Source organism: Peromyscus maniculatus, chromosome 11 (assembly GCF_049852395.1).
Source record: "Peromyscus maniculatus bairdii isolate BWxNUB_F1_BW_parent chromosome 11, HU_Pman_BW_mat_3.1, whole genome shotgun sequence".
In the NCBI taxonomy this organism is placed as follows: Eukaryota; Metazoa; Chordata; class Mammalia; order Rodentia; family Cricetidae; genus Peromyscus; species Peromyscus maniculatus.
Window position 1 is genome coordinate 95471019 of NC_134862.1, and position 24753 is coordinate 95495771.

The window sequence follows — 24753 nt, forward strand, 5'->3', positions numbered from 1 at the left end:
TAGCTTTAATTGCTCCAACAGTCAATTTCCCAAAGAGAAAAGATGGGAAAGGAGCCAGGCAGCATCACAGTAGAACCACGCTTATAAAAAGTGAATTTATGTTTTGAAAGAGATGACATGGGACCCACATCACTTGTTGCTTTCAGCAAGCCTTCTCTGGCCAAGACTTTTGTCACTTCCTACTCAAAGCTGTCTGCTGAGGCTCAAAGAAGAAACTTCGGTCTTGTTCTGACATGTGGACATTAAACCCTTGTTAAACCCTTCATGGAAAATCTTCCAAGTCTCATGGCCAAGGGATCAAGGGTTTTGACCGAGGACTGCTGCCTCTTAGGAGGAATTCCCACTGGCCTCTGAAGTCATACAACTTTGAAGAAGACTTAGCCTTGGGCTTGTGAAGTAGGGGTCACTTCATCCGGCTCTAGCCAGACCCAAATAGGTCCATTCTCATGGAAAGAAGTAGTCTTGCTAATTTGTATTGAGTAACAGTGTGCAATGCACATAGCCCTAGGAGCCATCCTCAGAAAATGAGCATCTGATGACATGTTCTTAGCTGATCGTCTGGCCCTTAAATATCTTTTGAGTTTCATCTTCCAGTCTGCAGACAAGGCCACCACAAAGTCCCAGTGAGTGGACAAAAGAACGAAATCCAGGTCATGAACTTGTAGGGAATCCCCTTGCCACTCACTCAAACTTGGAAGGGCTCACTAGGGCATCGTGTGTAAACCCCAGTCCCTCTTGGGAGACAGAGAAGGTCACTGTCACTGATTCTGTGGGTGACAGTGGTATAGGGGTGCAGAGTGTTCACTGGTGATCTCTCAAGTGCCTGCAGTCCATTGTAAACATCCTAGCTTTGTGGATCCTCCCCACGGGTCATCCTCAAGTTCATGCTCACAATAGTTCTTCAGATATCTGAGTTTTACATCCTGCCCTTTTTTGGTCAGAGCCTATGGTATGTATGAACTGTCCTTGAACTGGAAAATCAGGTGACTCAAGTAAGTGTTGAGTCAGTACCTGGGAGGCCAGACTCAGTAGGTCACAGGCCAATCACAGTAGCTCAGTCTGGCCTCATGATGTCAGTGCTGCCTAGAAGGATGCCTCCAGGGCAATTCCCTTTTCTTCCCCATTTTGCAGGTGAGTGGACTCAGGAGAGTGAGGTAGTTCTGTTAGCCTGCACTGAGAGAGCCACATGGCAAACCACAGGACTCCATGTTAACAACTGCCAAAGGCCCGGAAGCTGGCCTTTTGCTCTATCCAGCTGCCTCTTAGCCTCTGAGATGACAAGCTTTGATGGGACCCCCTTTTACTTGCTCTCCCTCCTTTCCTTCATGGGTTTTCTTGGGTCCAAAGTCCTTGTTTCCAGTGTAGCACCACCCTGCCTGAACTGAAAGCATTAGAGACCCCACAGCTAACCGGTGAAGCCAGACAAGAGTTGGTTTATAGCACACCATCAAGCCTTCATTTCAAGATTCAGGTAGAATTTGTTATCCAAATTTGTTTCTATCAACAGAATAGAAGGGGGCTTGGTGGTTAAAACAGTCCTTGCTGTTCTTCTAAAGATCTGAGTTCCTAGCACCCATATCAGGCAGTGCACAACCACCTGTAATTCTAGCTCCATGGGCTCTAATGCCCTCTTCTTGCCTCCATGGGCACTGTACTCCAGCACACACAGCCATACATACACACATAATTAAATGTTTAAAAACTGTTTAGAGAGAGAATAGAGTGCATTTAGCATGTCTGCATTTCTACAACTTTCAAATATCCCATGAACCTGTGAATGCTTTTCTACCACATTGTTTTCATTGTTCTAAATCTACTTCAATACACACAGCCGCTTGGGTTAATTACTTATGAAAGAAAAGAACTTCTAGTCCTATAAAACAATGAACTGTGAAAAATGTTCATTGAAAACAAGGTACATTCCCAATGTGTAAAGTATTCACAACACTTACGACGTTTACTGCCATTCTCCCCTCCCTCCTCTCCATCTTCGCATGGTGCTAGGGATGGATCTCATCAGGGCTTTGTCTATGCTGGGCAAGGGCTCTACCACGGAGCCACACCCCCAACCCTCCCTTTTCTTCTTTATAATGATCCAGATGTTCTGGAGGGAAAAGAGTGAATTGCTTTATGTGTTCTAAATAACCTGTGAATAAGCTTTCTGTCCACCTCATTTCTATAGAACTGTTAAAATAACCACAAAAATTTTACCAATGGTGAACTCGGTGGTGTGCAGAGGAGTACAGGGCAGAAGGCAAGCATGCCTGGGCCACTGCACAATGACTCTGAGATTCAGAATGTGGTGCTTTTCCACCACTGCATGTTCACACTCCACCTTTCCTGATGGGGAAACCCAAAGGCCACACCCCCTACTTGCAATACCCTCCACGGAAAGCTCTTCAGAAGTCACTGGCCGAATCCACTGAAACTTCTAACTTCTAAATCCTTGACTCATGTCCTGTGTTCCACACCTTGTGAGTCCCCTACACAACAGCTGTGGTTAAATCCTTTGATTAAAAAATAAAAAGAAAGAAACAAAACACGCCACACATTCATGATTGGGGAGTGGATAAAGTTCTCCTACAAGGAGTGCCAGTTCTTGGGAATTCTTACCAAGATGCCCAATACCAAAAGAGGCCCACACGACATTGCCTATCATTCATACACACACACACACACACACACACACACACACACACACACACACACACACATACACAGAGGCAGTTCAAAAAGTCTTTGTTTCTTGATGCAGATTGTTCTTTGCAAGGGGAGGGGAATTTTGAGAGATCTGCGCTTTTCTGTCTTTCCTCTTGGGCCATTCCCAGAATCACTTGAAGACACCTGTTCCAGTGCATGCTGACCAGCAGAGATGTCAGAATCTGCCAAAATGTGAATGTGGGCCCATGCATGCAGTAGGAGTTGGGTGGGTGACAAACTCCCCAGTCTCACAGATGCCTGGTTTCTAAAGTTGAGATGAGTAGGTAAAAGAGAGACAGTGTGCCCTGGGTCGTACACTCCCAGGGGTTGCAAAGGAACGCTCTCAGAAGAGTAGCAAACACGTGTGGTGCCCAAGGATGCCTTAGCCTTGGGCTAGGAACAGGGAGTAATGGTTTTAAGACTTCATCTTCCACAACCAGACTTCCCTACCCAAAGGGTAGCCAGTTCAGTTCAAGCCAGTCCCTTCACCTCTCTTCTCCCTGAACATTTGCAATCTGCAGTCATCCTTTGGGTGTGGGCTCCGTATCCCAGTCAGTGCTCATAGGACACAGCGGTACCGTGAGGCCCAACGAGGAAAAACCTGACTGTCCACAAAGAAGAACCCTGACTCCTCCCTTTACTAAAGAAGTGCAAGCCACTTAGAAACAGGCACCAAGTCGGTGGGGTCAGGGGTGAGCCATCACATACCTTTGTGAATACAGCCCTGCTGAGCCTAAATGTGTGTCTTGGAGCACATCTCGGCCATGCTAAGGACGACTGCTCTTCCATGGACAACACTCACCAAAAAGCTTCACTTCACACCTTTGCTTTTAGAATTTTCCGCCTCTAGCAAAAAATATTGCTTTTGGGGCGAGATTCAACCTAAGCAGAATCTTCCAAGGCAAAAGGACCAGTAGCTGAATAAGGGCTCCTGCAAGGGGCCTAGGGGAGGGAGGTCCTTCTGTTTACATTTCCACTCTCCTTGGAAGACAGCCCTGGCCCTGCAGGGGGTGGAGGAGCTCACAGCGCCTTGACCAACACTAAGGCTGCATTTTCACGAAAGTGCTTCAGAGTGAGTTCAGGGTTTATTTTGTGGATAAATTAAGGATAATAATGGCAACCCAACCCGCACGAGTCTCCTTAACCTTGACTCATCAGGTTAAGGGATGAGAGTTAACAAGGTACAAGGCAAGTCTTCTCTGGCACCTAGTGATTTCTCCTTCAATTTGAAAATAGTTCTTCCTTGCCCTCGTCCCAATTGCCCCTCTGCATGTGTATATACCTGTGTTCACACATTCATGCACACGCACATACACACATACACAGACATACACACACCTGTACACACACGCATATACACACATGCATGTACACACACATACACAGACACGCACACACACACCCAAAAGATCTCATTTGGCTGCTCTTACAGACACAGTGGTCAATGCAAACTTTTAAAATCCTGCCTCAATCCCACAATCCCTTTAAAATAAAAGACTTATTTTGTGTGTGTGCATTGTGTAAATGTGTGTGTGTATGTGAGTGAGAGTGTGTGCGTGCACTTGTCTATGTGTGCCACACGGTTCATGTGTAGGTTGGAGGACAACAGGTAGGAGTGGCTGTCCCTTTTCATCCCCTGTGTGGGGCCTGGGATGGAACTCAGGTGGACAGGCTTCGCAGCAAGTGCTTTTACCCACGGCGCCATCCTGCAGCTCCAACACTTGCTGTTCTTCTGCCATCAAGAGCCAGGCTGGCTCACACTTCCAGGGTTTTGCCTGTGAGCTTGTCATTGGTGCTAATGAAGATGTTGTATAGGAAAGTAAAGAGATTTAAGGCTTGAGATTCAGCATACATGGTTCTATCCCCAGTTCTACCACACACCGGTGTGGCCCTTAGCAAACAGCTTGACCTTTTACTCAGTATCCGGGAACCTAAGACTTTAACAACACCTGACTCCTCGGGCCGTTGGGAAGGTTTGGGAAAGGAAAACAATGGCCCGTGTGGCTCTGCTTCATGCATTAGTTATTGGCACTGCTGGTCCTAAACCAGCTGTGCTAACATAGAGCTCAGACCAGCACAGGGTTAACAGTGGGGCATGCGCGTGACTCGCCTGCATGTTCTCCCTGTATGGAGGAGGGTTCAGCAGAGTCTACCTTACAGACAGTGAGGATAAAGTAGAGCCACCAAAGCAAAATATTGAGCACTGTGTCCGGCACATGGCAAGCACCCCAAGTGGTTTACTCTGTCATCTCCTTGTAGGTCCCGAATTGTCAGCAAAGGGATTGTTTGTGGCAAATCTTTGTTTATCTTCCCAGGGAATTCCCACTCAAACATCCCTCTGATCACAGAAGCCCCGTAGCCAGCCGTCCAACCAGCCCCTATCCTACTTAGTTCTGCTCTTCATCTCAGAAAAGGAAAAAAAAAAAAATCTGTTAAATATTCCACTTACAAGGTAACAGGCCTGGAATGCGCGGCATCTCAGGCGGAGCTCAGTTGTGTCTTGGCACCAGATACACACACACTCTGCAGCCTAGGGCCAAACTACATTTGGCCACTTCGTACAATTCAAATAAAGATACTGAAAATCTTCCAGCTTATAAACATCTGTACTGTTTGCTAATCAGAGGACTTCATGTTTAAAAAAAAAAAAGTCATCTAACGAGAACTGCGCATACGGCTTACTCCTTTTAGCTGCAGACCTTAGCATGTTCATAGTTAATGTTATCTATTTCCAGAGAGGAATCTCTTTCTTCAGATGTTTAGACCTGGGCCATTTTCTTCCCAGCATTTATGCTCTGATTCATAAATGACACTGAAGCTTTGGGTGACACGATTGGCCATGGACTTGACCTTCTGCTTAATGGGAGTGAATGACAACAGCATCATTGGTGGATGGGTGTCATGGCTCTGCCACTTAATCTTCTGAAAAAAGTAGTTTAGCCTCTCTCTGCCTTGGTTTCTCCAAAAGAGAAATGAAGAAAATACAAATCTTATGAATGCTAGCATCAAACAAATCCAAGTCTCCAAAATGCTGGCCACAGAAAGTACTCCATAAGCATTTCCGTTACTGCTGAGCAAATACCAAGTGTGGATAAAAGGAACACAGCAGGTTCGTTCTCAGCCAAGGGTAACTGGTTCCTCACGTCAAAGTTTTTAGATGCAGTAGGATGCTGCCAAATGAATTCAATGTACATAAAGGAAGGTGTAAACCATATTGTAATATGGTCTGTGAACATTTATCCTGGTCTTCCCCAGCTTAGATCAGACACACACACACACACACACACACACACACACACACACACACACACACACACACTTGGAAAAGGGAGACCTTTCCATGGATCTCCAGTTGCCTTCTGGATATTAACCCCAGAAGCTTAAAATAAAAGCCTTTGAGGAAGAGTTAGGAACACTGACAATGGGCATTAGGGAGGAAGGAACAAATGAATGAACAAACGAAGGAAGGAAGGAAGGAAGGAAGGAAGGAAGGAAGGAAGGAAGGAAGGAAGGAAGGAAGGAAGGAAGGGCCTATCTCACAAGACTGCAGAAAATGCTGCATCCTTTCTCTGCTTTCACAATGCTAGGTACCAGTGCAGCCAGCTGTCCCCTGTGGGTGGCAGGTCACACTTCAGTGACTGCTGGGTGACAGTGGACTGTCAGCAGACATCCTTCTGGAGGGGCTGGGACTTCCCAGGAGGGTAGCCACAACACGCACACCATAGAAACCCGTGAAGGCTTTCCCACAGCTCTCCTTTCCTTCTCCTCAGCCGGCCGGCCTCACCCATTCTACCCAGGTAATCACAATTTATTCCCTAACCGGTAGGAAATGCTAACAAAACCAAATGCATTCCTAATGAATGAAAATGGAGGAGGTGGTGACCAGCAGATGCCTTAGTCAGCACTTACTTTAATGACGGACGATGTGGGAGAGAGCAGAGCAGCATCAGTCAGAGAGAGAGAAGATGCTTTTAATTCATTGACACCTTCAGGGACTGCAGACTACATCTTTCCACCCTGTTATTCGAGGGTCTGCGGAGAACTTTCCCCAGCCACAGACATACATGTACTGGGCAGGTCTCAGCTTCCCAGGGGTCCTAGGCAGAGAAGCATGGGCCAGAAAAGAGTAGGACTTTTGTTCGTTCCTTGAAGGAGGGTGAGTGCCTCCCAGTGTGGAGTATATTAGAGTGAAGAGCACAGGACTGAATGAATCACAGGCTGAGATGGGGTGGGGGTGGGGAGGGATGTCCTTGTGGTTAACCACATTTTCCTGGGGATTTTTATTGATTGCTGTTGTATTGAAAGGGACATGACTCAAAGGTACCCTAGCCACAGTCTTACAAAGCACTGGGTTCTACTGGAATTCAGTGGCTGTGGATGTCATGAGCCACAGTGTGGGATGGGAAAAGGTTTGCTGGCGACACAGATAGCTGCTTCTCTCCTCTGACTGCTGATGAACAGGCAGGCTTTTCCCTTTCTTTCTTGTTTTGAGGCCATGACTGATCTCTGTGCAGGCAGACACTGGGCTCTCTGAATGTTAGCAGTGCTTTCTCTTACAAGTTGGTTTTATCTGCCAGCCATCTTCCCTGTATGTTCACACTGTGCTGTGCCTATAAATCTACTTATTTTTTTTAAAAAATCTAGCCGGGCAGTGGTGGCACACGCCTTTAATCCCAGCACTCGGGAGGCAGAGCCAGGTGGATCTCTGTGAGTTCAAGGCCAGCCTGGTCTACAAAGTGAGTTCCAGGAAAGGCACAAAACTATACAGAGAAACCCAGTCTCAAAAAAACAAAAACCAACAACAAAAAAAATCTGCATTATGTAAAATAGTTCTTTTACAAGTCTATCTCCACAAAAAGGAGGTAAGCTACTTGAAGGCAGGGGTAATAAGATTGTGATATCAGAAAGAACAAAAATTCTGCAGTTAAGCCAATCAAGTCTCTTTCCTCCGAGGGGCCTGGTGTGCGGTGGACACTCACAGCAGCCTCCTTAGGAATGTATGCAGCCTGTTGCCTATGTGGATGGCTCTAAGCGACCTTGGAGACATTTTTCTGGTGGCTATTGATGTCTCTGATCTCAGTGGCAGGCATGTAAAGTATGCAGGGTGCCTTAGGAAAGCCCCAGGGTTCACAGGATTCACATTAGCCAGGTCATCCTGTCCATCTGCAGCACCAAGCTGTAGACGAAGGAGCATGCCATTGAGGCCCTGCGTAAAGCCAAGTTCAAGTTCCCTGGCTGCTGGAAGATCCATACCTCAAAGAAATGAGGCTTCACCAAGTGTAATGCGAATGAATCTGAGGACACATAGTAGCTAAGAAAAGGCTCATCCCTGATGACTGTGGGGTCAAACAATTCCCAGGCGAACCGTGGACTCTTGGATGAGTGGTGGGCCTTGCACCCCTTGGGGCTTCCCTGTGCTCTCATACACCACACCAAATCATATTCAGTAATAGATCCCACATCCTAAGAAGGCGGCAGCAGCAGCAGCAGCAGCAGCAGCAGCAAGAGCACCAGTGATCTGAAGCATGGCACCTGAGAGGGGCTTTGCCCACTGGATAAGAGGAGTGCAGACACTTGTGCTTTAGCCCAGGAGGTGGGACCTTTGTACCTTTCTGCTTGAGACCTGTGTTCTTCTTCCAAGCAAGTGGTCTTCCCACAACACAGCGCATGGATGGTGAGAATGGACTGAATAAATGAGATAAAACTTCCCAGGTTGAGACTTTCAGGGACATTCCATACAGAACTTAAGGCAAGAGGTTAAAGGAGCGAGACAGTTAAGTGTGCCATCCACTTGGGGCAGGAAGGAGGAGGCTCTGGAAGTGAGAGCCATTGTTTACAAGCTTCTGGACCTGAGTTCAGTCCCTGGTACCCATGTGAAAAGCTGTGTGTGACTAAGCGGACCTGTAACCCCAGTGCCCCAGGGAAGTGGAGACAGGAGTCTAGGCTTCAGGCTCAGTGAAAGATACTATCTCAAGGGGAAAAGGTATGAGTGATAGAACAAAATGCCCAGTCCTCCTCTGGCCTCTACACACATCTACAGAGCATATACATGGAATTCACACACACACACACACACACACACACACACACACACACACACACACACAGCTTAAAAACATGGGCCATCTACTTTGAGAAACTTGGCTTTGACCAAGTTTTCTGAGGAAGCTGGGAGATGGGAAGACTGCCTCATTTGACATCCTCTCGAGACTGGCACACTTGTAACTGGACACGGTCCTGTTGGACTAGCTACAACACTGTTGTGTGGAGTAGTTCAGGAGCTCACTCTTCCGGCTTAACTGAAAGTCTAAAAATGCCACGCTTAGATGCTCTCCACCCACCATCCCAGGCCCCGGCAGCCACCATGTCCGGCAGCTACCAGGTCTCTTGGAATCTATGAATTGGACTGTCGTTGGATACCTCGGCATGATAGCTGCACCATTTTCCCCCTCACAGAAACTTGGACCTCTTCAGCTTTTCTATACTTTGACATCGGCCGCTCCTTTCACTGTCTATCAACTTGATGCTAAAAACATGGGCCGAAATGCCTACTTTTTCAATTGAATTCTCACAATAGAAAAGCAGGAAAGCTAAGAGCTTCAACAGCGACCAGGAAATGAATAAAAGAAGGGCAATTTCTTCAGCCCTTACGAGGCTTGGAGCATTTCTGTGTGTTAGATCATTTTCTTCTTTAAAAGGCATTAAAAAGTGAGGTTTTAAAAAGCAAATGCTCACTTTAGAGAAAAGCGAAGTGGGGTTCTGAAAGCGTAGCAGGCTTGCTGGGCTGTAACCTGGTCTCCTCCATACAAAATCTGCATTGTCTCGCTACTAGTTTGACTTAATTGTTGGTCGGTGGGTGGGTGGGTGGCTCCCTTCCTTGGCTTATTGACAGCAGGTTGGTGGTCAACAAACGAAAATGTTAACATCTTCAAAGTTGGAATGGAAGGACCACCTTCTGTTCCACACAGCAAAAGAAACAGAGTCCCGTTACCGACACTCATCTGTCTAGACAATGACTAAACAGGGTCCCTCCAGGGTTAGACTTGAGTTTCCTCTGTTCAGCCTGTTGGATATTTAGCAATTAAAAAAAACAAGATTCAGAAAGAAAGGAAAAAAAAAAACCGGTTTAAAGGCTGCAGTTCGGATCCAACCCCTCCCCCACTACCCAGAGAGTAGTTTAAAAGTCATTTCAACACAGGCTACATGTGGTAACAGTCTCAAGCAGAAATCAGATTGAGACAAAGGGGGCCCTAAAAATACTTGTGAAGTCTGGCCACAGATACAAGAACACAGGCCCAAGTGTCCCTTTATAGCCCTTGTGACAGCAACGTGAACTCGCTGAGGGAGCAGGGTCTCACCCAGGTATTCCTGCAGCTGGAGATGAGAAGCCACCAAAGTATAGCTTCCCACTTTTCCTGTGGGCTGGGAAGTCGCTTCTCTCTGCTCCTTCTATGCCCTGGGGATGCTGAACTTTCCCTAACTTATAATAAGGAAAATACTACTTTTTTTTCTTTGAGGAATGGCATGGGGATTTTGATTGAGATTACACTCAATCTATAAACTGCTTTTGCAGGGATGGTCATTTGACAATATTAACCAATCCATGAGCATGCGAGGCCTTTCCATTCTCTAGCGTATCCTTAATTTCTTTCTTGGGAGTTTTAAAGTTTTCATTGTAGAGGTCCTTTGCCTCCTTAGTTAGGTTTCCTGGAGGATAATTTTTTTAAAGCTATCATGTATAGGAGTGTTTCCCTGATTTCTTTCTCAGTATGTTTATCATTGGTGTATAGAAAGTCTACTTACATGTTAAGTTTGTATCCTGCCTTTTGCTGAAATCATTAACTCTGACACAATGTCAAACTGCCTTCTAAATATTTACATTTATACCTATAGACAATCTTATTCTTAGCCTTAAACTGAGAAGTCTTTCTGTCCATCCAGCAGGATGAACACAGAGACTCGTGGCTGTACAAGGTGCTAAGAATAAATAAAACAAATCAGGTGATTGTTGAGAGCTCAGCCCCAAACAAGTCATTTCTACCATCCCCTCTAAGGCTCAGGGACACTTCAAGAGAGGGGTGGAACTAATGTAAGAACTGAAAAATAGGGAGAAGCTAAGATTTCTTCTGGGCGAGACACTGCCATTCCAATCATGTGATCACCACAGCCATGGGTGGATCTACCCCAAAACAGGCCTATCATCAAGAGTCAGGCATGGACAGGGAAAGCGGGCGGGAGGGAGGGAGAAGAGGGAAAAGGAGAGGATGAAGGGGCCTAACTCCCACTGCTGACCTATTTGCTACTGATGAATTCAGAGAGGGGAAGTCATGGCCTTCAGTTGTTTATCTACTGCCCACTGCGCTGGGCTCTACTGGATAGTTCCAACTCAATGGTCACATAGATGGCCTTGGTTAAACTAAATGGGTTATAAAACACAATCAAAAGTATGAATGCGGAAGAGGGACCGGTAGGGATGAGGGAGGAGCATGGATAGAAATGGGAGGGAGATTCTAGGGCAGAGAATTAGAATACATTGCATACATGTATAAAACTGCAAATAACAAAATTAGTAAGAGAAAGGAAAATCCTACATGGGGGAGGGGGGGAAAGGAAGTCAGTGTTCCTGCATCAAGGTGGAGATAGAGAATAACAGCCTCATGGTGATAAGATTTTTTAAGCCTATTAATACTACTATATTTGGTGGACATAGCATTCCTCCCGGTAGGCAATTAGCTGGCCAGCCTGCCATGCCCGGAGAAATGAGAGCATCCTGTGACTAAAACCAGACCTCTCTCTTTTCCCCAGAAGTCCTCAGCACGATGCACAGTACCTTTTCTATTAGAGTGCATATTTGCAAAATCCAGCCCCTGTCTCATTTAGCAAATATCTATTGGATGCCCGAATCTGCCACATTCCTTCCTGTGTGTGGGGTTGACAGGCTCAGCAGGGACTGTTATGGAAATTCTTGAGTCCTGCTGGTTGATGGGTGCTGGTAGGAGACCCCAATCTTTTAGCAGGTGTTAGAAAGTCAATGTGCTTTAAGCAAGTAGTGATTGCTGAAATTCACCTGGCTGAAAGCAAAACAAGAAGAAAAACATGAAACAGTTGTCTAGATAAAGGTAAGGATTTTATACCGCATACCGTAATTATTAACCAGGTAGGAGAGCAATAAGGACTCATGCATCCTGCATCTAATGTGTAGGAAAAAAGAATAGTTTTGCTCTTCAAAGAACATGTATGACTCCCTGCTTCACTCTGATACCAGTGTTTGAACCCATGGGTTTCATGAGCTTATAAGAGAGATACACAGTATTTAAAAGAATGAAAAAGAACAGAAAAAACATCTTTCTCTTTGTTGGAAAAGAACGACTTCCTGTACATGAGACAAGACGGCTCCCAGCCCCCGGGGTCTCTCTCTGTCATCTCACTCCTACAAACAAAATCTCACTTAAATTTGAAGTTTATCCCTGAAGGGAAAGCAGGTAATAAGATGACTCTGGAGTCAGGCAGCCCAAGTTTATGCTCTGGCTCTGCCATCTGTGTGACTGTGAGAAAAGGACACGTGATGTCTGTAAGCCTCTCCTTCCTGTCTATAAAGCAGGATAATAATGGTCATATATAGATAGGGCCAATACAGATATTAGCCCATTAGCCACTGACTGTTAGCAGTACTGTTCATATTTTTGTTTACGTCCATGCGTCTATGGGTGCTCGTGTATGTGTGTGTATGCAGAGACCAGAGGAAACTCGATGTCTTTCCTCAAGTGCTGCCCATGTTTTTTATCTGACACAAACATGTTCTCTCATTGGCCTGGAGCTTATCTAGTAGGCTAGGTTGGTTACTGGGAGTCTAGGGATCTGCTTCCCTCCCACCCCCTCCAGTACTAAGTCACCCCCCACCCCCCAAATCCCCCCCTCCAGAGCTAGGATTACAAGCATATACCACAGGCCTGGCTTTTTTTATGTGGGTTCTGGAGATCAAACTCAAGTGATCTTACAAGCTCTTTACAGCCTGTGCTCTCTCTCCTGCCCTTATATTAGTAGTAAAGACACAGTCCGCTCTTCTCATCCGTCAGCATCCCACCCTAGATGTCCTTTCTTCGTGCAAATATGCCCTCAAAATAAAATACGGACAGCCGGGCAGAACCACACGGTTTTATTAGAAGCAATAGCTATTCGTCCAAAACAGAGGCTCCCAGACCACCTGGGCAGCCTTTTGAAAGCTAAAGACACTGGGTCCCTCCACAGACAACTAACTGGGTCAGAACTTATCCAGATTGTCACTAGCATGGGTAATGTAGGCTTCCCAGTTGATTTGGATGCACCGTGGAGGCGAGAACTCCTGAACTAGGGTTACCATGCCAGGGCAAGTGGTTTTTACGTGTAAAGCTCAGTCACTGCATACCTGCTGGCCAGCCATGCTGCTGATTCACCTTGTTCGGTTTCTGAAAAACAAACTTCTCTCTCCCCAACAACACTGCTAGAGTTAATGATCCTTGAAGTCACAGTGTTCTCAGATCCACTGGGAGCTACCTTCCTGCTTTCCCGAATATGGACAGTGGATGAAGAAAGTAGCTGTCAGTCTCGGGAAAACAAGCAACGTGGACATGGAAAAGCCCCCTGCTGCCGATGTGAGCACATAGGGAGTCAGCTCCACTTCAGAGCAAAGGCACAATCCAACTGAATATTAGAAAAATATGCTCTGACCATTTAGAGTGCAGAAGGATCCAAAACCAATTTAGACTCCAGTTGGTGGACAAAGTTCACATTCAGCAAAACCGCTCCGGCAGTTGCATCATACACACAACAGGGCAATTCAGAAACACAGATGTCCAGCCATGTGCAAAACAATGCTTTCATTTCTTCTTCCCCTTCCCACCACTGACCCCGAGAGCAGGCTGGGGAAGCTTAGCATCTGCTGCTACTAAGAATAGGCTGTGCCGATGATTATCTATGAACTTGTAAGCAATACGCCACCTTGCACGTTCAGGGGTCCTCACAGCAGAGAGCTCTCACTGCCACAGGGGTCACACGGCAGAGGCCCTTACCCGCCAGAGCAACTTTGCAGCTTGTTCATTGGGTACGCAGCTAAGAGTCTGACTCTAGGAGCTGTACCTGAAGTGTCACTATCAGGAGACCAAAGTTCTAGACTCTAGACGATACAAAAGCTTAAGTCAGCAAGAAGTTCATAGGAGACATACGAGGAGAAGAAGAGCTGGCTCTCTCTAGCAAACTGCTGCCACCTGAGGACTCAGAGCTTCAAGGATAGCTAGTCAGATCCTTGCTGTGGACAACCTCCACAGACACCTCCAGGCGTGTCAGGACCAGGAAGGGAATCTAGGACCCTAAGGCAAGGGAGGTAAGCCTACTTCAGCATTTTTCTGACACACGCAAACTTCATACACCACATCAAGACGTGCCTCAGAAACCCGGTCCTTCCAGCCATACTTCCGCTACCGGCAAAACTCGTCTCCACTGGAGGAACGAGTCATTATGAAAAGGAAGGGAAGCGACGTCTGTCTGTCTTTCTAACATCAGCCCACTCAGCATTCAGTCAGTCTCCCCTAAAACGCTCTTCAGAACTATACAGACTCGGCCACAATGTGGACTTAGTGCGCATCCACAATATAGAAAAGCCTTCGACACTGGTGAAAACTTTCTCTCCTTCCCAACTCCTCCACCGACCCCGTGACAGCCAGTATCATTTGTTTAAAATGCTGGCTGTCCTCTTCTGCAGGCCAGTCCTAATGCATCCTCATTTTCTCCCTGGGCCCTCTTCTGACCCTTCTAAAATCAGACTTGGCCATGCGACTTGTGGAATATGGGTGGGGACTGTCACCATGCTTAAGTTAGGGTCACCGAATGGAGATCTCCCAGAGCATAATATAGTCAACGCAGAAGGTGTACTATAACCAGATGAACAGGAGATACGTCTTTGCTGTGGACCAGTGGGATTGACAGCAGGGCTTTTGAGGTTGACTTCAAGCTTATAGAATAATACTGTATTTCAGATTCCAAACAACCATAGCATACCATTACATGCATGTCTAGAATAAATAGGCTAAATGCATCTTCCCAATGAACCAACTTTGAAAAATAAGCACTTCATATAATTCTACAATTCTATTCTCCAGCCTCAGTCTTAAAAAAGAGATCTCTTGTAAACACACCTCAATTTTTCAAAGACTACAGGAAGCCTTCCTGGCTACTTCACAACTCGTCAAGATGGCAGTCACGCAAGCTCACATGAAAGGACAAGTCTGCTTCCAGAGAACATAAAACACTTCCTGCTGCTGCCAGGTGGCCAAACTACAATCTTAAAGGTCATCTTTCAGGTTGCAAATATCATCTCCCCTTAGGAGCTATCCTTTCCCTAAGCCACGTTAGGCAATTCTTTTGGCCTCTGGATGCCTTGCTTGAAACCAATTCCATAGGGTTGACTTTCGTTTGGGTTGTTAGATTTGGTCTGCCTGACTTCCTCACTAGGTTCTAGATTCCCTGAAAGTGGGGTCTGTGCTAGTTAGCTGTAATTGTCACCTTGGTACAGCCTGGAGTCACTTGAGAGGAGAAGCTCGGTTGAAGAATTACCTAGACCAGACAGGAACGTCTGGGAGATATTGCCTTGCCTGCCGACTGCTGGGGGAGGGCCCAGCCCACCATTGGTGGCATTATCTATAGGCGAGATCCTGAACTGTACAAAACTAGCTAAACATGAGCCTGTGAGGGAGCCTGCGAAGCAGCATTCCTCCGTAGTTTCTGCTTTGAGTTCCTGCCTTGGGTTCTTGCCCTGACTACCCTCACTAATGGACTGTGACCTGGAAGCAAATAAATCCTTTCCTCCCCTAAGTTGCTTTTGTCCATGGTACTTGATACAGGAACAGAAGAGAAACTGGGAGAATCTGTGCTATACTCCTACACACTACACATGCCATCTGCGCACTCAATTGATAATTTTTGTTCAGATAAAGGGATGAAATCAGCCTCCCAGTGTGAAGGCTTGCTGTTCAGAACTTAAGAATTAGAAAGCAAAATCCAGCCCAACAGAAATCTTTTTGAGCACTGAGAGGCATGGCTTTACACATTGCTTAACTTAAATACTGACTTTGATATTTAAACCAAGGCATTTCCATTTCAATTTCTTATATTGGGCTCAGCTGGACAGATCAAAAAATTTGAGAGACTAGCTTTCTCCTGCGCACAGGGAAAGGTAGAATGCCATCCTTGGAGGTTAAGGCATGGTCAGCTATGAGTTCAGTGCTCTGTGTCCCTGGCCACTGAGTCAAAGGGGACTATTACTAAACACTACAGCAAGTGCATACTCCAATAGCTGCCATTTCCTGTTTGTCACTACAGGATGGGAGAGCCAGGGGATGGATATTTTCACACACAGAGGGCTGCCAAAATGGTTTCTTGTCAGAAGGGAAGAAGGTGAGTTACTAATTACTCAGAATTACTAATTAAAAGCAATCAGGGGCAGTGAGATAGCTGAATAGGTAAAGGCACTCACAGCCAAGCCTGACAACCTGAGTTCAATACCCGATTCCATATAGTAAAGAGGAGAGAATTGACTTCCACACTGACCATATGCACACTTGTGGCACCTGCACGCCCCTCCCCCCACCATACATCAAAATAAAGATGGCTTCCATGCACACATGCACAAATGTTCACGGCCCTCGAGCTTATGAACACAGTGTCATCATGGCATAGATGTACATGGAAGAATTCTTGGAAGATCTCACTCCCATGCCTTATAGAGATCTTGCTGGCCAGGTGGTGGTGGCGCATGCCTTTAATCCCAGCACTCGGGAGGCAGAGCCAGGCGGATCTCTGTGAGTTCGAGGCCAGCCCAGGCTACAGAGTGAGTTCCAGGAAAGGTGCCAAAGCTACACAAGAGAAACCCTGTCTCGAAAACAAACAAACAAACAAACAAAAAAAGATCTTGCTGGACTTCCTGCTTCTGCCTGGGCTACTCTGTACTCCATTCTCATTCTCAACTGAACAGCCGTAGTAAACCTTTAGTAAAACTACCCTGTCTTCAGAGGAAAAGCCACAGCTCTTCACTGGCCAGCGGGATCCTGCATGAACCCCGCCCCCCATCTTCCTATTCTCATCCCCTAGGATACTTTGATAATCCTAAAACATGCCAGGGACTGTCAGGCTGCTTCCTGTGCAGTGACGCTCTTCCCACACAGCAACTCAGATCTCCTTCCAGTCTCTGCTTAAATACTATCTTCTTTGGGTTGGGGATTTAGCTCAGTGGTAGAGTGCTTGCCTTGCAAGCACAAGGCCCTGGGTTCAGTCCTCAGCTCCAGAAAATTAAAAAAAAAAAAACAAAAAACTGTCTTCTTAAACAACACTTTCATGCCCCGGCTACGTGAGAACGTTACTCATCCCTGCATCTCCCCAAACTTGCCCTACTCATGTTCTCCGGAACATTTCTCAGATTGCGTCCTCTCCTTTACTCTGTAGTATTGATTGTCTTCCACCACCAGAATCAAGATCTCAAAAGGCCAGGGTTTGCTTCTGTGGTATCCACTTGGTGGCAATAACATGGCTCCATTGGTGCCAAGAGCAGAGACTCAGTAAGTGTTGGTGAATAAATTAGTGTCTCGTAAGTATCTCTTCTGTTTCCCCCAGACTGCTGCAAGCATTAGACATTTACTTGAGGATTCTATTGATGCCTGTAGTTACTGTAGAGATCTTCCCATTAAAGTCTGGTTGGGGAGTAAAATTAACCCTCTCGGCTCTTCTTCTCACACCTCAGTAGTGAGGTAAGTCATGAGAGGAGAACTGGGCAGTTCTCGAAACAGTATGATGACTAAAAAGAGAAGTAAAACCAGTACTGAAATTGTCCTATTAGAGGATAAGATTCAGAGAACTGGGTGGTTCAAAACTCACACCAGAATCCTGGGGCGCACAAGCTGCACAAGTCAAATCATGACGATACTTTCTGAGCTTGGTCAGATTCTCACCTACTTTAAGACAAATAGCATTTGGAAAGTGAAAACCTCAGTACCAGAAGACACTTAGTTTGGTCCAGACAGTGGAGTTCACATTCGTTGTTGGCTAAAGAGGTAGTTCAGTGGTTAGAGTGCTTGCTGCTCTTGCAGAGGAGCTGTGTTTGGTTCCCAGCACTCATATAGCAGCTCGTAACTGTCATAACTCCAGTTCCAAGATTCAAGAGCCTCTTCTGTTCTCCTTGGCCACTGCATGCACATTGTGCACACATACACACATACATACACACACACACACACACACACACACACACACACACACGCACGCACGCACGCACGCACGCACACACGCACGCATGCACGCACGCACGCGCAGGAAAAAAAGACAAAAAATAAACTCATACACATAAAATAAAAAAGAAGGCACTGGAATGAAGGGATTCCTCCCTTGTCTGATGCCAAGATGCTACTTACCCCATGTGCCCAATTCACTTCCCTGTGCACTCAAGGAAGGCCCTTCCCTACGGCAGACAAGGAGCAAGGACTCTGCATGATACTACCAGTAACAGGTCTACCTCATTGTTTGTAGGTACTTTGGAAAACGGGAGGCACATAGTGAGAGCTCTGAATGGGCTCCGGATTCAGGGGCCCTCCCTTGCAGCAGCAGCTGATCAAACAGAGGCCCTACTGGATTTGAAGCCTTCCACATGGGCGTCTGTGAGTAAACAGACGTGCATCATCAGAGCATCCACTGGCTCTCACAGCTGCAAACTTCAGTGACATCAGGAGCACCTGCAGTCTGTTTAGAGCATGCAACCCCCCAGCTAACCCCACCCAGTGCTTCTGACTCTGCTGGTCTGGGACAGGCCCAAGGAAGCTGCTTTGTAAGACGCCTTGGGACATACATAGACAGGCTATGCTTTGAATGCCACCTTTCAATCTTTGTTTTTTAAGATTTGTTGATTTGATTTTATGTGTGTGAGTGTTTTGCCTACCTGTGTGTTTCTGCACTATGTTTGTGCTCAGTACCTTGGAGGCCAGAAGAAGTAACAGATCCCCTGGAATTGGAGTTACTGATGGTTGTGAGCCCCTGGGTGGTGACTGGGAACCCAAACTGGGGCCTCTGAAAGAGCAGCAAGGGCTCTTAACCCCTAACCATCTCTTCAGCCCCCATCTTTAAATCTTAATGGAGTCACTGAAAAACCTTGTACTAAATCCTTAAATAATGAGTTCATCCTTGTGACTGTTAATCTAGGCATTCATTAAGAGACAATCAGCTATCTCTACTGCTTATCTAAGTTTGGAATTCCAGCTCCTTCCTCCCTCCCTCCCTCCCTCCCTCCCTTCCTTCCTTCTTTCCTCTCTTGCCTCCTTCTTTTAGACAGAGTCTAGCCCAGGCTAGCCTCAAACTCGTGATTCTTCTGCTCCTGCTTCCCTAGTGCCAGGATGATAGACATGGTTCCTCCATGCCCAGCCACCTCTATAATTAGGCACATCCAACCTTTTGACATTGCAAAAAGATGTTATCTACAAAGTTCACGCTTGGGAAACACACAATTGGATTTTTAAACATTGCAAAAAAAAAAAAATCACATAAAGTTTTAAGTATGTTTGCGTTTAGCTGCATCCATAGCCATCCTCAGCCATGTATAGCCTGAGTGACAGACAGATTTGTGGACAACCAGCTTTTACGCTTAGGCAGGTTAACCTTTCCTTTATTTATTATTGGAGATGACGAACTCAACACAAGAAAATGGTTCTTCAAGATCATAGTCTGTGGCAGCATGGGAATAACACAGACTGCTTGAGGAAGCATCAAGTAGGTCAGCCTGTCACCAGTGTCAGACCCCTACAGGTCACCAGCACCCATATTACCTGGTAAGGAAAGGAAGAGGCACCCCAACCCGCTGTTGCTATCTGTTCCCCCGCATCTCCTTGGAATGGAGGGATAGTTCAAACAAAGTGACAGGGACGGCTCTTGAGCTGCTCCACACAGGCTGCTTCACTGAATGAGTGTTTGAATCACAGGCATGGAGAGAAATTCACTCGGATCCCGGATGCTTGCACCTGGCAGGCACTCACGTTTTTACTCAGTTACTATTTCTAAGACAAAATAAAAGCAGAGCGCACTACACAGAAATCTGACCTCCCCCGCACCCTACCCCCACCGTGTGTGTGTGTGTGTGTGTGTGTGTGTGTGTGTGTGTGTGTGTGTGTGAGAGAGAGAGAGAGAGAGAGAGAGAGAGAGAGAGAGAGAGAGAGACTCATGACCAACTCTTTTGAGACAGGGTCTCTCTTTGGTCTGGAGCTCACCAATTAGGCTAGAAGGGTTGACCAGTGAGGCCCAAGGATCCCTTGTCTCCAACTTCATGGATTACAAGTGTGCCATTATGCCTGGCACTTCCTCGTAGGTTCTGGGGATTAAACTCAGGTCCTCCTGAGTAGGAGGCAAGTGCTTTATTGACTGAGCCATTTCCTGGCACCCTGTTAAGGGGTCTGGCCTGGAAGACCTCAGAGGGGTCTGCCACATGGGGTGGGAAAGCCTCCCAGTGTATGGGAACCTAGCCAAGTCTGTGCCTCATGCCCTCAGAGATGTTCAGGACAAAACCAGATTCCCCAAGGAGTGCTGGAGTTTCGTGTGTCATATTCACTAAAGGAAGAGGAAAGCTCTAGGCAACTGCTAACTGAAAATAACTTCAACAAAACAGGAGAATCTAGGGAGAAAAACGACTCCAGGAACCAGGAAAGGGCTTGGCCTGCTTGCTGGGCAGGAGGAGGAAAGTCACCTAAGGTAGGGAGGGAAAGGAGTCACCAAATGAACGAGAGGAAAGCAGGAAGGAGTGAGTTTGGATCCTGTGGCTAGGGTGGAGCAAAGCCAGGTCACACCTGGATTCCAGTGTCAGTGCCACTATCAGCCAGTTCTGGGACAAGGACAAGGAACTCACTCCTCCAAACCACAATTTCCTGAAGAAAGAAAAAAAGAAAGAGAGAGAGAGACAAAAAGGAGACTGTCGCCCGGTCTTCTGTCATTAACCTGGTCTGAGAGTGAGTGGTGTGACCTGGGTGACAGGGATGTGGAGGGGATTTGACAGGGGTAGTGTGACCTGGGTGACAGGGATGTGGAGGGGATTTGACGGAGGTCTGCCTTTACTCACTTGTTTGCATTTTCCCTTCCAAAACACTGCTAGTGAGTGGCAGGAAATAGCACGTTTAACTCTTTGCTTTAGAAAGTGGAAGGAAATACAAATTCAGAACTTAGGAATCAAACGGAATCTTGTCTCACACAGAGCTGCCCCAGCACAGACTGACCATTTCACTGTGTTTATTCCCATTGTTCCCTCTAGCCACGTGAGGCCTTCCACACCAAAATAAAGTGATAAACACACACTCTTAACAGAACTGGGGCTATTGTTTTGTTTTGTACTAGAAAACCTGAGCTCCGGCCACTCTAAGTCACACTAGTTCCTAAGAAGTGAGGCCAGGCATGTCAAGTTGCAAAACAGGAGAGCCAGAGAATTAGGCTTCCGTCAGGGCAGTAAAACCATCCCCTCTGGGTCAGTGCAGGACCTCCACATACATTTCAGGAGTCCTAACTCACTTGGTCTGTTTCTTTCTTCCTGTGCATGGCTCAGGGACAAGTCAGCCACTGAATTCCTGGAGTGTTGGCTCTCTGAAATCTTTTTTGTGGACTCACTGCCCAGAACACAGTAGGCATTCAATCAATGCTAAGGGAACAGGTGATGCTCCGAATCAGAAAGCAGCAGACACCTGTGGGTTTGGTGACCCTCATTCTAATAGGTGGAGCTGAGGGGCTTACACTTGGTCTCCAGGTTCAGGTAACTGAGGGACTAACCTACGACAAGTCATTTTCTCATGTAACAATGAAGGTTAGAGGTCACAACATCAACATGACTCTCCCAGGAGCTTCCCTCTGTCACTTTAAGGGGAGGATCTCCTTTCATTTTGGTTTAGTACAAGGAACATTAATTAAACTACACTGTGTCAAAAATAGGAACGCAGACACAAATAAACTCTGCAAAAGGAACCTCCCATTAACATCCAGGCCTTACTAGATCTTGGGCCCTTCAGAAAATGGCCTCCGTGGGGATCAAAGGATCAATACTTTAAATCCCTCTGTGATCCCTGGCACACACAGCTCACACCTGGTAGTCATTCTTGCACATGGGGCAGTGTGTCACTTCCAAGCTAGTCATCAGTTCTTCTCATGAAACCGACTAGAAAATTCCAGGCACTTTGGTGACTGCTCACCTACAAGCTGTTTCTCAAAATCCTGTCTCCCCTCTGACCAGTTCCCCACTGGAGACAGACACAAAAGACTTGGTATCGCCATGTCAAAGGAGGAAGAAAGTGGACAAGTATACTCACCAAGGTACCCACAGAGCACCTGGGACTGTCTGGAGCAAAAGCTGCCCCCTGAGCCAGAGGGTGTTGTAACAACTGGGCAGACAGCTAGGGGTTTTAAAAAGCAGTCATTAGCTATTTTACTGAAGACATGCCCAGCCCAGAACTACATCTAAGATTCCAAGTGGAAAGGGGACTTGCTGGCTAGTCTTACCATCCCCCCACACCACCCCTCAAAATAGCAGGCATCTGATAACCAGGGCAGGACATTGAACACTCAAACGCTTCGCTCCCACCCCTGATTTCTAGTCCCTGATCTCTTGTTATGCCTTACCCAGCAGCCCACATTGCTCAGTGCAATTGTCCTTTTGACATGCTCTCGTAATAAAACAACAATTTACAATTTATATACTGAACTGGGGAAAAGTAATACCTTGAATTATACTAAGGATGAATAAGAAAGGTCTTGACCCCCTTGGACAAAAGAGTCTATTGTTCAGAACAAAGCTTGAGTCTTTGTTTGGCTGGCCTAGGTTTCCCAGATCTTAAAAACCACCTGTCCTCATTTTTCACCCACATATGAAACCCCTTTCACGTTTGGGTCAGAAATCCCAGGGCCTGTTGATTTAGAGCTATGGGCCTACAATTTCAAAAGTTAGCACATTTTGAAAGAGATTAAACATGTCTTCCTTAGAGCTGGACTACTGGGATACTTTTGTGTTTAACAGAATGGCAACTAGGTCGACATGTTGCTGCCTTATTCTTAGAGGAAGAAAATGCACTGGAAAAAACTAAAACAAACAAAAAAAAACACACATGGATGGACTTGTGTATATCAAAGGGAAGAGGAAACATTGCTGAGTGTTCACAGCATCGGCTTTCTTCTCTCCAACAGGACTTTTGCAGGAGAAGATGGGGATTAAAATCGGTTGATTTCCCCCTGAATTTACCCATGTTTCTGTATATATAAGACAAATATGTTGCCCCTACCTCCCCCCAAAAGATGCCAGATTTAAAAGACTGGTAGATAAAAGGCAATTGAGCATCGCAGACCTTTCCGTTATCTGGTTTGTGTGGTGATAAAAGCCTTGCCTACATCCAAGTCTGGCATGAATACAGTTCTTTCTAGTGCTTCGCATGGGTTTGGAATCCGTGTGCCTTCTGTTTGCGTGCTTGTATGGGTGTATCTTCTAGAGGTAACCAATGCCCTTCAGAACAGACTCAAACCTTCTTTTAACAAGACAAAGGCTTCATGGACTCCTCCACACAGATGCCTTACCCCTGTACTTTAAATAGACAGTAACAGCCCTTCCCACACCCGACACTGACCATCTCCAACGTTCAGCCCTCTAACAAGCCCCCAGCGACACATGTTCACACATGTGTAGATTTTCACTTTCAAGCCAGAACACTCTGGTTCTGAAATGGGGCTGCGCACGGCCGGTGTGGCAGGGAAGGGGGAGGCTAGTGATGACCCTTTAGCCGAACATGCCGCTGTCATCTTGCTACCATATGCTGCCTCCAGCCGACATCTGCGCCCATATGTTCCCCCCAGTACGCAACTGTGCTGTTTACTTTTAGAGTTTCTCCCCAGTCTGATAGGGAGAGGGTATACCTCACCCGGAGTATAAACTGTTTGTCACAAGATTAGCAAGTTTTCTCTTTCATATCTGACCTTCACAAAGTCGTGCTGAAAGTTATCCTAAATAAAAATCTTAAGGAACATAATCAGAGACGGGCAGCGACGTGGAGGGAGCGGCTTGCTCAACACTTGTTCCTCTGTGTGATGGCCCTATGGGGGGAACCTAAGGCCTTTCCCTGGGAAACAGCACCTTCTTCAGGCCAGTACATGCCCTGATACAGAAGAGATACCATTCTGCCCACTGAATTCAGGTGGCCGACACTGCCCAAAGTCACCTAGACCTCAGGGACACAGGTGAGGACAGAGGGAGGGAAGTGCTGCCCTTGAATCCTTAAGTATGCACCTTTGGTTTGCTTCTGTTCCACTATGAAGTTGAAATATTAATATCCTTCCTTGTTCCTGTTCTTTCTGCCCTGTTCTGTTTGCCTTTTGTTTGTGTTTTTGTTTTTAAGCAGGTTCACAGGAAAGGGATCTCTGGTGGAGGTCAGTACCCCAGACAGTAAGATCACAGATTGTGTGATCACTATGTGTGTCACTATGCAGAGGACAACAGTGACTTCTCAGGCCACAGAAAGAAGTCCTCGCTATTTGAGCAGCCAACATTCAACTTATACACAATTGTATAAGCGGCAATATGGATGGACTTTGATTTTTTGAGGTGACTGAGGTTCTAGTTATCTGTGATGCTTTGTGAGATAAGAAAGACAATGAAAACCCAGGCATAATCATGGTCTTAGAGATGAAACTGTTCAGAAGAATCCGGATACTCATAAATTGAGAAAGAGGAATATGAATTATACAGACTATAAGATGGAGTAGTGTGTTTTGCATGGATACTTTACAAAGTAACTAAAGACTATGATGTAAATTATAAGTTCTATGGGCTGTTTTAGCCTAGGATGGTAGGACAGGAAGCAATGAGACGAATCCCACACTGACAAAGGGATACCTTTTCTTTTACCAGCTTTCCAGCTGGCTGCATAATCCTGAGGGACCCTGAGGTCTGGCAAACGGTCTTTCCAGGGTCTCAGTGGCAAAGAGTTGGACTAGTAGTTTTCAAATTTGACTATGTCCAAGTGTCCCCTCTGG

General features: G+C 46.3%; 1 protein-coding gene and 1 non-coding gene across 4 annotated transcripts in view; one reads left to right on the top strand and one right to left on the bottom strand.

Annotated features, from left to right (window-relative positions):
• The window catches only part of Tgfb2 (transforming growth factor beta 2), an 86367-nt gene that overhangs the window by 49847 nt on the left and 11767 nt on the right, over positions 1-24753 (bottom strand). For 2 of the 3 annotated variants that reach the window (XM_042258815.2, XM_016009197.3), the window contains exon 2: positions 22047-22130. The exons of the other annotated variant lie outside the window; for it this stretch is intronic. In XM_042258815.2, the coding sequence (XP_042114749.1) occupies positions 22047-22130 (84 nt within the window). The remainder of the gene's footprint in view (positions 1-22046; positions 22131-24753) is intronic. 3 annotated transcript variants of the gene reach the window in all.
• Positions 7619-7749, top strand: LOC121821432 (small nucleolar RNA SNORA70). Its single transcript, XR_006062265.2, has one exon. It is a non-coding gene; the product is annotated as a small nucleolar RNA SNORA70 (small nucleolar RNA).